This window comes from Delphinus delphis, chromosome 19, assembly GCF_949987515.2.
Source record: "Delphinus delphis chromosome 19, mDelDel1.2, whole genome shotgun sequence".
Classification (NCBI taxonomy): Eukaryota; Metazoa; Chordata; class Mammalia; order Artiodactyla; family Delphinidae; genus Delphinus; species Delphinus delphis.
The window spans coordinates 8,385,654-8,403,774 of NC_082701.1; the positions used below are offsets into that span (position 1 = coordinate 8,385,654).

Consider the following 18,121-nt stretch of genomic DNA (forward strand, 5'->3'; position numbering starts at 1 on the left):
TGTGGAAGTGAAGCCGAGCTGGGACCCACTGCTTCTCCTGTGTGTGAACACCTGGGCCCCCCACCATGGCCCAGATCTCAGTTCGGGAGTAAGAAGCTGTGCACATGAAGTCTAGAAACACTCCCGCTCTCCCTCCAGCTCCCCTCGCTCTCAGATCCCAGGTCCCTACTCGACTTCCTTAACCTCCCCCATCAGCTGCTTCTTTTGTGGGGTCCTTCTTTTTCCTCTTTGGCCCCGCCCCGTGGCTTGCGGGCTCTTAGTTCCCCCACCAGCGATTGAACCCACGCCCCCCGCCGTGGAAATGCGGAGTCCTAACCACTGAACTGCCAGGGAAGTCCCAAGTGGGGTCCTTCTTTTGTGGGGTCCCAGGACCCATCTAGGACCCAGAGGCCATTGACAGGTCTGAGCTGCGGCCATGATTAAGAAATCGTTGCTGGGCTGCTGGGCGGAGACACACTGCAGCGGGTGGCAGCTCCTGGAGTTCCTTTGATAAGGACACTAGTCCCATCATGAGGGCTCCACTCTCATGACTTATCACCTCCCAAAGGCCCCACCTCCAAGTCCCCCCACCGTGGGGATTAGGTTTCAACATACTGATTTGGGGGGGGACCCAACATTCAGATTCTCCTCCAGCGCCATCAGAGGGAGTGCGGCCCTGCCCACACCTTGTTTTCGGACTTCTGGCCTCCAGAACTGCAAGAGAAGACATTTCTGCTGTTTGAAGCCACCCAGTTTGTGGTAATTTGTTCCAGCTGCTACAGGAAACCAACATGATGAGTAATTCAAGTTTCCCAACCACCACCGACTCTAGCTCTGACCTTCCTCACCAGAGCTCCATGCTCTCCTGGAAGAACCCCAACGTATAAGCAGATAGGGTAGGGGGTCCCTGGAGAAAGAGAACCAGGCATGGCTTTCTTGACAGAAGAGAAGCCATTTTTGGCCTAGGCCATTTTGTGATCTAAGCCCGGCCACGATGCTTGCGCTTCAACGGGTCTCAGTAAGTAATGATTTTAAGGGAACAGGAAAAGCAGGAAAACATTATCAGGCAAGAGAAGTAACAATAGCAAAGAAAATGAATCAGTTGTAAAGACTCCCGGTTCTGTTCCAATGGTAAAGATGAGCCTGCAGCACTTTCTTGAGCTGTTTGCAGAATTTAACCCACCTGGAGCGCTCAGCCACCAGATGAACCAGAACCTAAAGAATGATGCTGGTGTCCGTTTCTGACCCCGGTGACTTCAATCAACTAAAGCTTGGACTCTGTTGTCCTTTGCCCCCATTGGATGCTTTAATTCTTCTCCGCTCGAGCCCCTTCATGAATATGCATACGCCACCCAACCCCCTTCATGAATATGCATGAACGCTTAGCTTAAAACTTCCCCAATTTTGCGCTTTAGGAAAGATCCCCGGTGTTCCTTACTTGCTGGAAGTAATAAATCCTTCCTTCTCCTGCTGTTTGACTTGGTTGTATCTTCTGACTCAACACCCACCAAGAGGCGAACCCAGTTTTCGGGGAACAAACTCACTGTCTCTGATCCCTGCCCTGTTCTCAGGGACCCACCTGACCTCTTCCCCCCACTGCTTCCCCAGGCAGGGGGCTCCTCAGGACTCCCAGCCTGGCCCCTCTCGGGGGAGACCCCTCCTCTCTGTCCCTCCTCCCTCTGCCCACCTGCTTCTGTCTTTTGCTTTCACCCAGCACTGTTTTCTCCCCTGCTGTTCCTAACTCATCCAGGGACTGTTTCCGAGCATCAGCTGTGGCTGGACGATTCTAAATAGGACAGAAGGGCAAGGAAGACAGATCCTGTCTTCATTAAAAATGTTGATATTGTTTCATCGTGGATTTTGTGGGCATTAATTTCTATTTTAAAAGATATTGGGACTTCCCTGGTGGCGCAGTGGTTAAGAATCCGCCTGCCAATGCAGGGGACACGGGTTCCATCCCTGGTCCGGGAAGATCCCACATGCCGCGGAGCAACTAAGCCCACAAGCCACAACTACTGAGCCCGCGTGCCACAACTACTGAAACCCGCGCGCCTAGAGCCTGCGCTCTGCAACAAGAGAAGCCACCGCAATGAGAAGCCCGCGCACCGCGACAAAGAGTAGCCCCCACTCGCCACAACTAGAGGAAGCCTGGGTGCAGCAATGAAGACCTGACGCAGCCAAAAATTAAAAGAAAAAAAGGGGGGACTTCCCTGGCGGTCCAGTGAACTTCATGCTTTCACTGCTGAGGGCGCTGGTTCAATCCCCAGTCGTGGAACTAAGATCCCACAAGCCGAGGGGGCAAGGCCAAAAACAAACCAAACAATTGCATTAAAATATGATTTCTCTTGATTCTTGGGGGTTTGGGATGCCCCTGTAAGCTTTGCCCCTGAGGCAAGTGCCTCACTCATCTCATCCTAGGCCAGCTCTGGCAGGCGAGGTCCACGCCTTCATGGCAGGCTGCGCTAATGAGGGAAGCAGACAGTCCAAAAGTGCAATATCAGGTCATGATCAGAGCCATAGGAAACCTAGACCAGAGCAAAGAGAGAGGGATGAGACAGGGCTGTTGTGTTGGAGGGGTGGTCAGGGAAGGCTCCTCTAAGGAGGTGATGTTTGAGCAGAGACCCGAGTGAAGGGAGGGACAGAGCCATGGGATGATGCAGGGGAAAAGCATTCTGGCACAGGGAACAGCAGATGCAAAGGCCCTGGGGCAGGAATGTGCACGTGCCTCTCAGGAACAGCAGGGAGGCAAGTGCGGCTGGAGCACAGAGAGGAAACTGAGGCTGGAGAGATGGGCCCTGGGCTAAATCGTGCCACCCAGTGGGCCAGGCCAGGACTCTGCATTCTGTTTGAGTGTGACTGTGGGAAACTGTGGAGGGTTTTGATGGGGCGGGGAGAGGGCTGACACAATCTTATTCACATGTAAAAGCATCCGCTGGGTGCTGAGTGGAGAACAGGACGCAGGGGGCAGGAGTGGAAGGTGCAGGCTGTAGAGAAGGCCTTGCGGTTGCCTGGGAGGAGATGGTGGGCTCCTTCCCTGGGTCGTTTCAAACAGGGGACCAGCCAGAATCCCTGGGAACATGTCTAGCACGCGTGCCACCATGGAGTCAGCTGTCATTGTTGTCACTGTGTGACCCCGACATAAACCATTACTTGGGTAAGAGCTCCAGGAGGCTCCATGTAAGCAAAGAGATCTTGCTGTGAAACAAACACGTGCCAGATGATCCCAACTTAATAAAAAACGCAGTACATGTATGCCAGGTGTGATGTACGCCAGGTGTGATGTATGCCAGCGTAGGGACGAGGCTGCGAGGATTTACACCAAAACGGTAACAGTGGTTGCCTCTGCTTGGCGGGATCACAGGTAATTTTCCCTTCTTTGTGTTTTCCTTTTGTCCCCAAATTCCCTGCAGTGATCATATGTTGCTTTTGGAATCATGCAGAACCCCCGTGAATGCTATTTTTATTGTTTTGTTTTGTTTTGTTTTTTGCGGTACGCGGGCCTCTCACTGTTGTGGCCTCTCCCATTGCGGAGCACAGGTTCCGGACGCGCAGGCTCAGTGGCCATGGCATACTAGCCGCTCTGCGGCATGTGGGATCTTCCCAGACCAGGGCACGAACCCGTGTCTCCTGCATTAGCAGGAGAATGACCAACAGTTCAGATGAGGGAAGTGTATCAGTGCCAGGTTGTGGGCCCCCCCCCGCCCCATGGCTGAGGAGCTCGGACCATCTTTGTGAGGTCTTTGTGAGGTCATCGGAGCCACTGGACACTCTTGAGGAGGAACAGGGCCCCTTTTGTCCCCAGCAGACTGAGCCGGTGGCCGTGTGAGGATGGACTGGAGAGGGCAGGGAGGCTACAGTGGGGGTTAGGCCTGAAATAAGAGGGCAACAAAAGAAAAGGACAATGGTCAGAGGTGGCAGCTGACTGCTCCGGGTTGAGGGTTTCATGTGCGACAGAGAGGATCTAAGACCAAGAAACTGAAGTGACAGGGAGTCGTCTGGGGATGGAGTCTCTCTTTGCCGGGAAATACTGCAATTGGCCCTTGGTGCTAGTACCGTGGCACTCGCCACGTTCCCTACCACATGGCCATTGCCGATTGGACCACAGGTGGGCACCTCACCCAGGGCAGCCAGTGGCTTCTACAGTGGCCTCAAGTGAGAGCTTTGTCCACAAACACTCACCCAGAAAAGTGGGATCAAACAGCATCTCTCTGCTGGGGGGTCCGAGAGCTGATTCCTCAGTGGGAAGCCGTGGAAGGCTGAGAGGCTGGGTCCAGAGGATTGGAGCCCCAGGGACTGTGCACACTGCAGTGGGGATGCTCAGGCCCACACTGAGGGCCGGGAGATTATGGGGCCTGGAGCTGTCCTCTCCCAGGCGACCACCCAGTTCCCAGGCCCCTGGGCAGCTGTGCTGGGGTCCCTCCTTCTAGCGAGGCCGGGCCATGTGGTTTTTCCTGACTCCCGGAGGCCTGACTCCCTTCTTTCAGCATGTCTGTCCTTCACCATACAGCACCCCTCACTTTGATTTTCCTTTTTTTTGGCCGGCGCTGCGCGGCTTGTGGGATCTTAGTTCCCCAACCAAGGATCGAACCCAGGCCCTTGGCAGTGAAAGCATGGAATTCTAACCACTGGACCACCAGGGAATTCCCCAGCCCCCTCTCACATTGGGAGCCTGAGTGGACCTCTGTTTCCTGCCACAAAAACCTTCTGACCCAGTGTCTCCAACCCTAAGGGACTGCCAAAGTCCAAACTCTTACCCTGGCGTGGCAATTCTTTTATCAAAGGTATCAGCTGAGCCACTCTGAAACCTACTGCCGTGGGAAGTGTGGAGGGGGCACTTTTTGAGGTCAAGGATGAGTGTTTTTCAGCTGTGGTACCTCGAAAGGATATTCTAGGAAAGCTCTGGGAATAGGGTGAGATGAATGAGGCACTTGCCTGGGGCACAAAATTTAAGGGGGGGGGCAGTAAACAAAGGAAATAATATTTAAATACAATATTTAAAAAAATCTTTACTGGGAAGTCCCTGGTGGTCCAGTGGTTAGGACTCTGCGCTTGCACTGCCCAGGACACGAGTTCGATCCCTGGTCAGGAAACTAAGATCCTGTAAGCCCAAAAAACAAAAGAAAGCCTGACTGTTAAAGAAAAAAAAAAAAAAAAAAGATCTTTATTAAAACAAAAATATCCATGATGAACAAAAAATTCAAAATTTTAAACAAAGACAGGCCGTTATTTCTTTTAATGACCCCACGTACGTGGCTCTTGTGTCCCCAACTGGGTTTATAAGTGTTGACATAGGTGAGCTAACAGCTTGGGAGATGTGGGGTTTTATGTAGTCTTTTTAAAAATGGAGCATTTATTAACTTTTTCCACTTGGGTCAAAACACGGGAGGATATTTTCAGAAGTATACATGCGGTGCACATTTTTTTCTTTTTGCCTCAGGCCCCGTTAGGGCACTACCTCCTTTAAAGCGAGAGAGGAAGTTGTGCTCCAGAGGAAGGAAAATAGGAACGTAACTTCGCCAGCCTCTCAGGCAGCGGCTTCCCGGGTGATGTTCCTGTCGTGGCCAGCAGGGGTCGCTGTGGGGCTGCGCGGCCAGAACGGCTTGGCCGGGAAGGTGCCTCACAGCCTCTGCACCCCCGTTCCTAACACCCCATCGCTCACCGCTCGAGCACGCCAAGGGGGTTGACACAGTTGCTCAGCTCTTCGGCGACAAGGTTATCCCTGAGCATAGAGCACAAAACAAAACTCCAGTCGCTGCTCCTGTACCCTGTAGCCCCCTGCCCACAGCCTGCAGCCCACCAGGACACACGGGCCCTGCCCAGCATCACCTCTGTTTGGACCTTACCTGCCCCCCTACTCAAGCAGCATCCCTTGCTCAAGTGTAGGATGAATCACTAGTTGCCAGTGTCCTCTCTGTGGGGGGTTGGGCAGTGGAGAGAACCATTCTCAGGGGCCACATTCCAGAATGATTCCAAGCCAACCGAAGTGAACTGGGGAGGGGTTTTTCTTCCTAAAGACTACCCCCCACCTTCGACCACAGATGCCCCTTTTCCTCTTACTCCCCTCGGCCCCACTGTCCCCACAGCCCTCTGGCTCCGGCTCAGCCTGAGCCCGCCAGGGGCCATGAACTGGAAGTCTCTTTCAAGAGTCATCGCTCATCTTGGCCAGCAACCCACCCCCCGCCCTCCATCTGCTGCTTCCGGTGGCCTGACCCGTCACTCTGTCCTGAGCATTCCCATGTCCCCAGCACGGTGGCGTGCATCCTCCGTCTTGCTCCTGGTACCTGCCTCGCCAGACAGGCCTCACGTTCACTCCTGTTTTAAATTAGAGGTGACCGTGGCTCAGAAAGTGTGAGTGACTTGCCCAAGGTCACACAGCATAGGGAGACAGCCCAGAGCCCAGGGCTCTCTCTTGCAGCGCCGCCTCCCTGGAAAGGTCTTGCCTCGCTCTGTCCTCTCCACGCTGCGTGCCCGTGTCAGTGCACACAGCTCACTCTTGGCCCCAGGTACTGGTTTGGCTTTCTAAGAGTGGTATTTATTTAGTCTCTGGATTGCTATCCAGCACCTCTGCTGTGCCAGGCCCAGGCGATGAAGGCCTGGATTCAACAAGTTCACGGCCTGGGAGACAAGACCTTTCTTGTGTGTCAGCTGAATCTTCCCAGGCAGCCGGGAGCCCTCCCAAGGGACAGAGGCTGCTTCCTGCTTCTCCTGCAGCCCACCGGGGGTGGTGACCTCCTGGTCCCTCCTCAGGGAGTCGATGCTGCTGACTGTTGCCTCCATCATGAGTGAGGGCTGGGCAGGCCTGGCCCGAGGCTGTGGGGTGGGAGATAGGAGGGGCTGGGAGCAGAGAGCTCAGGGAAGGTATTGGGGGCCTAAGGCTAATAAGGACACACTTCCTCTTTCTCAAACGCCCAGGGGCTGCCCCACCACTCGTACCTTGAGCATAAGGCCGGGCCTCAGCTCTTGGTGTGGGATGCCCAGCTCAGGTCCAGAAGGTGAAGGTCCTATCCTTGGGTGGCTTGGCTCACTGAACTAGCAGGGCCCTCCTTTCTGAACATCTCTCCCTTGAGTTCTCTCTCTCTTCTCTCCCCCACGTGAGGGAGGATATTTCCAGAACAAAAGAGGAAAAGCCCCCGGACTATTTTTTTTTTTTTTTTGCTGTACGCGGGCCTCTCACCGCTGCGGCCTCTCCCGTTGCAGAGCACAGGCTCCGGACGCGCAGGCCCAGCGGCCATGGCTCACGGGCTCAGCCGCTCCGCAGCCGGGGCACGAACCCACGTTCCCTGCATCAGCAGGCAAACTCTCAACCACTGCGCCACCAGGGAAGCCCCCCCCCGGGACTTTTTTAAACAAGCAGACTCCCTTCTCCCCTCCCACCTCTAGAGCCCAGCTTCCGTTCTGCAGCTCTGTGCTCCTGAGTGAACAAGCCGGGGCCCCCCACCACCGTCCTGAGCCCCAATCAGAAGGGCCCACGACCAGCCAAGGCTGAGACACAGGTGAGGGGGACCCTTGGGCTGGGGGGTCGCCTTTCAAGAAAAAGTCCCGAGTCGAGACTTGAACTAAGGAGGGGAGACAGAGGCGAGGGGCAGGTGGCAGGAAAAGACCAAATGAGCGTGCACAGACACAGGAAGAACGAGTCTGTTTAATGACATGGCTGGGTCTAGTTACAAACATCAGAAACTACAAAAGGAGGACAGGCAGTTACACGGATGGCTGCACGAAGATGGGACAGGAGGACACAGGCACAGTAGCCACAGCAGCAAAACATCCTTGAGGACAATACACGTGACCAAGGGGCACACATTGGGGGGGTCCCCAGCAACGCTGACCTAGATGGATGGAGAGGGCTGACTGCAAGCCAGCAGCCAGGAGAGGCAGGGGAGGGAAGGCCCTTAGCCCTCAGAGCCCCAGGAAGAGACAGAGGCATCTGGTCCCGTCACCACTGCCCCACTGACAGCAGCCTGGATCCCCCTCCCGCCAGGGCCGTCTGTCTTAGTGGCAAAGGCAGATGGAGCTGCCATCCGAGGTTTCTGGACCATGGCCCCTCCCCTGCTGCAGTCATCCTGTCCAGAGCTTCTGGCCCCCTTGCCCATTTAGGGGCAAGTCAGGGACCCACCTCCTTTTGTGGGGGCAGAGGTAGGGAACACCAAATCCTTTCTGCCCGAAGTGGAAAGCAGGAATGTGGGGAGCTGGTCAGAGAGAATGGGCTGGGCTTTGCTGGCAAGCTGGGTCACCCCAACCCTGCCCACGCAGGCCCGGGTCCCCTCCGTGCTGATGTGAGACCCCGTCATCTCTGCCGGAACACTCTGTTCTCTGCCCAGGAGCTGCCAGGACTCCTCGGTGGGCAGAACCGAGGCTTCACTCGTGCCTCTGGGCCTTACTGATACACATTATAGATATGTATGTGTATATATATAGATATAGATTTATATATAGATTGTATATAGAATATATCTGTATATACGGTAGACGTGTGTGCGTGGTATTCTAGATAAGTGATGTGGAGACCTGTGTGTGGCCAGGCAGATAGAAACAGGGCTGGTTTGCTCCTCCAGTGACTCACAGGCCTGCCCCCGATTCCCGCTGGCCGCTCAGCTAGGTCTCTAACAGTGAGTAGAAAAGCTAAGAAGGGTGTGCCCGGCTCTCCAAGGAGGAAAGGTCCCCCACCCCACAGGCCACCCTCTGCGCCGCTGAGCTGGGGTCAGCAACTAGGCAGCTGATGCAACCTTCCGGCGGCTCCAGGGGGACTGTGGCCGAGGCCGAGGCAGCCTCTTTCCAGGAAGACGAGTCAGGGATTCCTCCAGCTTCCTTGGCACCCAGAGATGGAGGGTCAAGGAGCGTCTTCAGAACTCGGCCTTCTGCTCAAGGTGCTGCCAGGGAGCGGGGAGGAGAGAGGGGGTCCTATGGCCCCGAAGAGGGCAGCGTGGCCGGCGGGCTGTGGACGAGATAGGAGATGTAGGTAACAGGTTACTAGGGCCTCGGAGTGGGACCAGGGAACCTGGGGAGAGGGCAGAGGAATCAGGGGCTGCAAGGCCGAACGGTACCAGCCCAGAGACCCACAGGGCCCGTGAAAGACGCCCACTAGACCCAGCTTCTAGGCCCTTTTCCGCCAAGACCTCGGCCGGCCCATCTGAACCTCAGCTCTTTTTCTCTAAAATGTGAATCATGTCTGTGGTGCCCACCTCCGTGGGATCTGAGCTACAGAACTGCCTGAAAGTGTTCCACAAACTGCGAACAGTGAGCTCTCTTCCTCTTAATTCTGAGACATGCGCACTCCCTGGTTGGCCTGTGGTGCCCCCTTGGGCCACCCATGGGCATTCTCTGCACACGCAGCCCCTTTGCACTCACCACCCCCAAACTCCGCCACCTCCTGACCACACACACACACACACACACACACACACACACACACACACACACACACACACACACACGAGTGCGAGCATACCCTGAAGCAGAGACAGTTCAATAAACAGTGGCGTCTGGCTCGCTATTACGTCTCTGATAAGCGAGGCTGGATGGAGCCTTCTAGAACTCTGCCCTGTAACTCTCTCTCGCCCTCCGAACCCCTATGGACACTGGCAGTAGTGGGGTCTGCAGGCCCGGGCCCAGGGAGACACGCCCTCTTGGGGATGGGGGTCACACCGTGTTCCCAGGAGACCAGAGGTGGCACCAGAGCGTGCAAAGGGATGAGGGGACAATTCCCCTCAGCTGGGGTAACCCAAATGTGGGGTGCTCAGGCCCAGGAAGGCGCAGGGCCCCGGCCAGTCCCCACGGTGGCCCATCTCCATTCAGTGCACAAGGAACAGAAAGGGGGAGGCATGAAATTTCAGCGGTTTCCTAATGCTTGGGGTTTGGCGAGATTTAAGTCCCAGGGGTCCAGCTACGGCAAGAAAGGGGAGGGGACAGGGCTTCGTGTCGGGAAATGCTGTCCATGTGTTTCTGATTCACTGGGGCTTGCACGGGCCAGCTCTCTCTCTTCCGTCCCTCTAGGCCCCTATAAAAAAGCCCTTTTCTCTGGAAGCAGGAAGTCTTGTCTCCTGGCTGTAAACAAACTCATCTTTGGCGGCAGAGCCTGCCTGGGGAGAGGCGTGGGAGGGCAAGCCCCCTCCCCCCACTGACCCCTCCCCTGCCCTCCGGCTGCTTCCGGGCTGCCGGCTCTGCCAGCTCCTCCTCCGACAGGTAAAAATCGCCTGCCTGCTTCCGTTTACTCTGAGGTCTGGGGCGGCCCGGGCCCAGCTGTGAACATCTGGAGTCGCTGCCTGGCCATTGCCAGCAGCCCCCGAGGGCTCCGCGCTCTCAGGGTGGCGAAGGGAGCGGCAGCAAGCGGGGGCCAGTATGGTCAGAGGCAGGAACGCCGGGAGGCCGGGCCTCTGCAGGCTGCCCTCGGGGGACCTACTCCGCGGAGCTGCGCGGGGATGCCTGTGTGCAGGAGGTCCGGCCGGCTCCGCGGACCAGCTCGGAGCCCGGGGAGGGGACGCCGCCTTTTCCCTGGGAAACTGCTGGGAATGTTTCTCTCCAACGCGTGTCCCGAGCCGCTGGCTGACCCCTGCTTCCCATTCCCGCCTCCGCTCCTCTCCCCCCTCCCTCCTCCAGCCCTGCCTCCGCCCCTCCATTGAGCTCCCAGAGCCCCAGCCCCTTGGGGGCCCAGGGAGGCCGGAGTGTTCCCAGCCGCCAAGTCTGGGGGCCAGCCCTCCCCTCAGGAGTCACCAGGCCAGCCACCCTCCTGGAGCCCGTTCCCCGGGGGCCCTCACCCCAGAACTGGGAACCCGGCCTCCGGGGTCAGCCCAGAAGTAAAACCCCCTGCCGGTGTGCGTGGGAGGGACACCCACTCAGGCCCCGGGTGGGCCCCGGCACGCGCGTGCGTCCTCGTGATTCTCCTGGCTCCAGCCTTGCTGAGGCCAAGGCGGGAGGGAGCGCGGTCAGCATTAGATGCTAAACAGCCCCATGTGATTGGTACCAGGGAGGAAGTGGCCAGAGCCGGCCTGGGCTGCCTCTGGGCCCGATGAGCGGCCTTCCCGCCGGGAACCTTTGGAGCCTCTCTGCCCGGGGCGGCCTCGGTCTTGGGGTGCCCTGAGTGTCCACTGGCTCCAGGGAAAGAGAAGGCTCTGCCCGAGGAGAATCTGTGTGGGGTCCTCGGCGTGAGCGGGCCTTTTCCTATCATGCCTGATCTTTAATGTGTCAGACCCCAGGCCCACCCTCCTGGAACTGTTCCTGCCCCGGTGGTCAGTCCCTGGGCGCTAGGAGAGGTGGGAGGCCAGGGGACGGGGAGGATGCGGCAGGGAGGCTGCCTCCTCACGTGGTGGCGTTGGGGACCTGCTGTACCCAGCCCACTTCCTTGTAGGCAGCGGTCACGTGGCTGTAGATGAGGCCGCGAAGCTTGGCCCAGGCTCTCTGCGTCTCGGGTGGGAAGTCATTGGCAAATTCCTCGGCAATCACCTCCAGGATGACCCCAGAGAGGATCTGAGTACAAAGGAAGGAAGGGGGAGTAAACGCCTGGGCATCCTGCCCTCTGCAGCCCCAGAATCCCTTCTGTCCTGTGTTTGGCCAAGGGGATTGTTCATGAAACAAGAACCTGGCAGCTTTGGGAACCAGACACCCTCAAGACACAGCCCCCATCCTGCTGCCCCTCCCGGGAACAGCCATGCCAGGGGAAGAGGCTGGGTGGCCCAGTGGCCCGCAGGCTGTCATTGGTTATGGGGCTCTGGGGTGGAACAGGGTGGGTGGTGGGTGGCAGCACCCATCCGGTGACATACCTTGAAGTACACAGGCTCCACCTTGTGCTTGAGGGCGTGGGCTTTGCCCACGAGGGCGAGCACAGAGGACACCTTCTCGGGGTCGTGCAGATTCTCCACCACGGTGTTGAGGGCCCCCATGACCCGGCAGGCGTGCTTCCGCAGCTGCGGGCTCCGCTCCATTTCCAGGGGCTCCTCCATGTGCTTGAACTGGCTGAAGTACTGCTTGGCCGATGGGAAGTTCACAAAGAACCTGGCAGGTGGAAGCAGGTGGGTGCTGAGCAGGGGGTGGCCTCAGGCCCCACCCTGAAGTGTCCAGACGATGGTGGGGGGGTGGTACGGAGGTGGGAGAGGTTGAACCCACCCTCACCCCACCATGTGTAGCAGTTCCTCAAACACACCCTTCCTCTGGACGACCTGGCTTACATGCAGACCCCTCCCCAGTCCCGGCCATTTCTATCTGCCAGGTTTGCAGCTTCCTCTCCCAAGGAAGCAAGCTTCCTTGCTTTTTGCCTTCTTTCCAAACTCCACACACCCTTCAAGCCCTGCTCCAGTCGCAGCTGAGAGGGTAAGAGCCTGCTTTCTGGAATCCCCAGCCGGTGTGCCCTTGGGCAAGTTAACTTTTCTGCGGTCAAATGCTCTATCCCTGAGATATACCCCCAAGTTAACTTTTCTGAGCCTCAGTTTCCTCATCTATGAAATGGGCGTCACTGTTCCTATCTTGGTTGTGAGTCGTTGTGGTTGTTGGGAGGATGAAACGAGAAACAGCATGTGGAGCCCTGGCACAGTGTGGACACAGGGGGCTCAGTAAATGCCACCCTTTTTTATGAAGTCAGAGCTCTCCTCCTAAACAAAGGAAGGCCCGAGCGGCTTAGCTGACTTAGCTCAGGTCATGGAAGGGATGAGACTCAGTCCTCCTCCCAGCCCAGTCCCTTCCCTATTCACTACCCTGCTTCCCTCCTCAGCCTGCATAGTCATCGGTTGATTTAATTAAAGATATGGATTGATGTCACCAGCCTGGTGAGTCCTTCACGTCTGTCTGTACATCTTACGTCTCCAACCAGCCTGTGCACTTCTTGGGGCAGACCCCAGAGCTTTCTAACCCTTCCCTCTCCAGTTTATCTGAAATTGTCTATCCCCCCCGCCCCCGCCTAATATCACATTCACTGGGTCGCTCTCATGCTTGAAAACATTCCATGGCTTCCCACTGTCTACCGGACAAAGTCAAAACTCCTTAACCTCAGATTCCACGCTTCTTAGAAACTGTCCCACACCCGCTTCTCCAGCATGGGGTCCACATTCTTCCCTACGCTCCAGCCCAACAGCTTCACTTACCATGGGTTAAAGATTCCTCGGCATGCTGGGCCCCTTCCACATGGTGGACCCACCCCTCCTTCCCCCGTGTCAGCTGGGCCTCTCCCTGAGCGCCCGGCCTGGCCCCGGGCGACCGCTTTCCCTCCAAGGCCATTAGTGTGTTCCCTGCCACCTTTCACGGCTTCTTCCTTGTGTGTCTGTCTGGGTCCTGCAACCCCAGGGCAGAGCCCGGGTCTCATGCACACTCTGACCCATCACCTTGGCCCAGAGCCCTGCACTTTGCCGGATGGTGGTGATGACATCTGCGATCCCTCCCCCAGCTGGGGCGGGAGGTATGTGGCCAGACACAATCAGAACTTACATAACTGAAGCCTCAGAAAATGGATGGAATGTCCTGGACCTGTTTTCTCAGGTTGTTTCACACTTTTGGAGTGTCCCCTTTGTGATTAGAGAGAGCTGATAATTTGCCAAAACAGCCCTTGGGGCCTGGGGTCGGGTCTCAGATCTGAGAGCTGGAACAGATGCAGGGAGAGCATCTGGCCCCGGCCACCCTTTCAGGCTACGAGGAGGGCCCCTCTCGGAGGCCAAGTGTGACCTCGGGCAAATCGCTTCACAACCTCCTGTCTGCAAAAGTGTGAGAGAAGTCCATGCACCCCTGCTTGCTACTTCACAGCTGTACTGGTGAGGACAAATGACGCGATGGGTCTGAAAATACATTGGATTTCTCTGGAGAAGCGTCGTAATGAAGGACAGATACCCAGTCTGGATTTAAATGAGGATCTCTGACTTTAGAGGTTTTACATTGCAACAAAAATACTAATTTCTATTTGGCTGGTGAATAACAACGTGCAGAGCCTCTCCACTTGTTATTTCATATAAAGCCACAACGAAGTGAGTATTACGTCCACTTTACTGATGACAAAATAACAGGGACTATTTATTGAGCACTTACTATATGATCTCATTAATTCTCGCGATATCCTCCTGAGGTTGGCACTGTTTTTATTCCCACGTTCTGGATTAGGAATTGATGCCCACGGCTGCATCAGTGGGCCAAGCGGAGTGGGTGGCAGGACCAGGAAGGAGCCGGGGTGGCCCCGGCTATGATGGCTTCCCCGGACCGCCTCAGAGGCTGCTCTGCCGGGGATGGTAGCCTGGGACCCGGTGGGTCTCCCGTTGTGGCCCTAAGGATGGTCCCGATGAGCCCTTCTTCTGGGCCAGGGGAGTCAAGGGGCCTTGCGCTCTGCTCCTTCATCCTGGCGTTTCTCTGTGCCCCCCCCACCCCCGTGTTTACTCCTGACCCTCCCAGTTCCGGCCTGCGCTGCTGGGAGAAGCCTCAGCAGCCAGCTTGGGGAGTTTCTCAGCTTCCAGAGGCATCTGGGCTTCCAGGAGAGCCTGAAATAGGCTTGTCTGAGCGTGAGGGGGAAGGCGGCAGAGTTACAACCGGGAGAGGAGCCTTCCTAGAGCATGCATGCTCCCTCTTGGTCTCCTCCCGGCAGGGAGAGGAGGCGTGGGGTCTGGGCAGCCCCTCTGGCACCATCCTCCAGGCTGCTACCTCCTCACAGGAGGAGTGTTGGGGTGTGGGAGTGGGGAGGGAGGAGGTGAGAGTGCCCGGTCAGAGGGCAACTGTCTCGGGCTCTGTCCCGCCCGTCCTTGTTGATGGGGCGTAAAGACAAGAGGGGTCTGTGACAAAACTGAGGGGCACAGGATCTGGGGAGGGGCCTTATCTGAGAAGCTTATCAGTCGAGTCCCCCTAACACCCCCTACTGGGGCGGACATCAGGAGGAGAAAAAGGAAAGGGAGGCTGGTGGGACTTGGGGCTGGGCGAGGGGCTGCCGGGCCAGCTTTTCTTCTGAGCTGGGCTGAGCTGGGCTGGGCTCCCGGCAGCAGGCAGCAGAGGTGGGGTCCGGCGAAGTGTGCCTGGGGTTATCAGCGGCCCAGATCTAACTGCTATCTCAGGCTTTCTCAGGTTAACTGTGGGCCTCCCTCTGAGCCCTGAGCACTAGGCGACCACCCCCTCAGCCCAGACCTAGTGCCCATTGAGGAACGAGTTCCCCTCTGGGGAACTAGAGGGGTACAGAGAGAGGATGAAACCCTTGCCAAGAGCTCAGACTCTCCAGAAACACCTCAGGGTTCAGTTCCTTCCTCGGCACCCCCCATTCCTGGGGAGGTTGGGTGGGACCCTAGGCGCGGGATCTTGGACACATCCCTGACATGTCCTCACCGGCAAACGGCAGGGCGTCGGGACAAAAAATCTCCAAGGTCCTTTGGACTTTGCCTCATTTCCTCTTGGTGACCCATGTGCACACCCGGCTGCATCCTGAGGCCTGGGGGGCCCGCATGTGCCGACAACACAGCTGAGAGCAGCCCTCCGGGGACGCAGTCTGGCGCATCTGTGACTCCACTGTCCACGGTGTGCTTGTGTGGGTGCTCGCACGTGCAGAGCTGCACCTCCCAATGTCTGATGGCTTCGGGATCTGAAATCCCCTCTTAGCTTCCCCACCACCCCCGGCTGTTTCTGGGCCTGGGAGCTGCCCAAATAGCTGTCCCTTCCTCAGGAATCCTCCTGGAACTCCTCAAGAGTGCTTCTTGCTCTTTTTTCTGCAAAATCTGTTTCTAAGTTGGAATCAGGGCACATCGATATGGAGCTGAGTAGGTCCCAGGCTTGGGGGAGGCACAAAGGAGAGAGTTCGGGAGAGAAAGAGGAGCCAGAGACGGGGCCAGGACTGGGAGACAGGCATGCACTTCAACTGTCCTTTCCACAGACAGGTTTCAGCCCATCTTCAAACAATCAGACTTTCCAGATCTGCCCTAGATTTGACAGCTTCCCTCTGCCAAGGACAGAGGGTTAAGGGGACCTCCCTGCCTGTGCCCCCAGGGACCGGCATGTGTGGGAAGAGAGCACCGATCTGTAGCTGTAGTCAATTACTAGCTTGTGTGGCTTGGGGACATTAACTATATGGGAATGGTGTGCATGTGCACTGGTGTGTAGGTGTGTGAGTAACAGTGTCACTCTGTGTGTGTGCGTCCCTCGGGGGCATGTGGTGCCTGAATGACCCCTGAGCCCAAGACACATGACCCTTTCTCCCCAGATCGGGGTTTCAGGGTGGGGCCCTGTCTCCTGAAGCTTCTCCCTTTCCCTCCACCAAACTCGGCAGGGACTGTATCCTAGGGGACTGTTTGCTTCTCCACTCACCTGCACCTCACCTGGGAGCTCCCTGCTGGCCTGGCCCCAGGGGCAGGAAGGGGCCAGCTGGGAAAACCGGACCTCCAGGGTCTACTCCTTCTGACCTCTATTCTTTCGCCCTTTGCTCTGTTCTTCCAAGTCTCTGAATACAGAAAGGGGCTGAGCTGGAGAAAGGGGTTTGCTCCTTTGTCCTCCTTCTTGGCTGGTCCTCAGTTTTCCTGTCTCTAGAATGGGGAGCCCCCAAGGCCCCCACTGGAAAGGCTGGTAAAATGTGTGTCCATAACAGCTCGGTTGCGTGGCTGGGGTCGCTGGTGAGGAAGGCATGGCTGGCTGAGCCAGGAGTTCAGAGGCCCGGGAGGGGAGGGAGATGGAGGTGCCCTCCTTCTGCGTCTGGCTCCTAGTTCCTGGTGAGCACCTCGCCCAGAGAGAGCTAGGAAGGGCTCGGCCAGGGCTTCGTCCACCCCAAGGTGCCCCACGCTGCCCGCACCCCGACCGGCCCGGCCCCAATCGCAGCTGGGGAGGTGGCGCCCGAGCTCGGACCCGGGCCGAGCCCGCCTCTGCCCGGAGCCGCTGCCGCCGTCCCTCCCCCGGGCCCGGCCGGGCCGGGGCGACACCTACCGCACCAGGATGGCCACCCCCACGTCCTCGCAGTTGGCATAGAGCCGGGCCCACGTCGCCTGCACCGCCTTCCTCTCCGCCTCGGACAGCTCCTCGCTCCGCTCCCTGCGCTCTATCTCCATCTCGCCCGGCACTTTCTCCATGAGCAGCTCCCAGCGCAGCCCGGCTACGCTCGGCGGCGGCGGGGCGCGGGGAGCCGGGGCCGGCTGCGTGTGCCGCTGGCGGGCGAGTGGTAGAGCGCGCCGGAGGGAGGGAGCGTGTCTGTGCGCGCCGGGTGTGTGTGTGTGTGTGTGTGTGTGTGTATGTGTGCGTGCGTGTGTGTGTGTAGGGTATATGTGCAGGGGGCGGGGGACCGCGAGCGGGGGGCGGGGATGTGGTCTGCTGGAAAAACATGAAAAAAAAAAAGATCCTCTCCAAACCCCCAACCCCTTGTCCGTGAGCCAGTTCCGGCAAGGTGAAGGCTGGGCGGGGTGCCCGCCCTCCAGGCCACCGCGGAGTTTGACTGCCGGGCGGGGCGTAGGTGGGGCGGGTGTACTGAGGGGTCCCGGGAGGAGGAGGAGGCGGGCAGTCACGGGGCGCCGGGCCGCACGGGAGTGCGCCGCGGCGCCTGCAGGTCTGGGGGCACCGGGTCGCGGCTCACGCGCTGGGCGAGGCCGGGGCGTCTGCGCGTGTGCCCCCTTCCCGCGGCGGGGAACTGACTCTAAGTCGAACACTCCCAGGCATTTGCGGCGTGGCCGCCAGCCCGAGGGGGCGGCGCGAGCCCCTCCAGCTGCGCCGCGGTCCGAGCTGAGTTCCCGCTCGCTCCCGGCCTCTCCCGAGCCAGCCGGGGGGCCGCGGCGCCACCCGCGGAGCTCCGGACCCCAGACTCTGGAGGGTTTAGGACTGGGGTCATCTCCCTACGCCAACACCTTACAGGAAAACACCAATGCGGGGATGGGGGGCGGCTGTCGAACTTGAGCGCCAGAGGCCTGCGCCAGCCTTTCCTTCCCGCCAGCACTCCTCCCCCTCGGGGCACGCACGTGGCGTCAGAAAGAAGGCCCTGGGTGGCTTACTGATGACACAGGCAGGCCCAAACCTGGCGCCGCTCCTAATTCTGACCGTGGGGGAGAAAAGCTCGAAGGAGAGGCCGCTGGGCCGGGCAGAGCGGACCTGCGGTGGGTGGGTCGGTGGGGTTGCTAGGAAGTCTTGGTGGTGGGGGAGGCCCAGGGCGCTGGAGACATCTCAGCCACCAGGACCTGGATTAGGGAGGGGTTCTGTGGGTGGAGGAGACAAATTCTTGTCCTGGTGGCCT

The 18,121-nt window shown here is 58.1% G+C and overlaps 1 protein-coding gene across 2 annotated transcripts; it reads right to left on the reverse strand.

The window, feature by feature from the left end:
• Nucleotides 1–7,598: 7,598 nt before the first annotated feature.
• Nucleotides 7,599–17,169, reverse strand: CYGB (cytoglobin). Of its 2 annotated transcripts, none has more exons than XM_059996602.1 (4): nt 16,831–17,169; nt 11,733–11,964; nt 11,302–11,439; nt 7,599–8,911 (listed from the first exon to the last, which is right to left on the reverse strand). In XM_059996602.1, exons 1-4 carry the CDS (start codon nt 16,971–16,973, stop codon nt 8,807–8,809), a joined length of 618 nt encoding a protein of 205 aa, XP_059852585.1. In that variant the 5' UTR covers nt 16,974–17,169; the 3' UTR covers nt 7,599–8,806. The 2 variants fall into 2 exon arrangements, with proteins under 2 accessions (XP_059852585.1, XP_059852586.1); XM_059996603.1 differs by having other exon boundaries at nt 11,276–11,439; nt 16,831–17,165.
• Between the last annotated feature and the right edge of the window lie 952 nt (nt 17,170–18,121).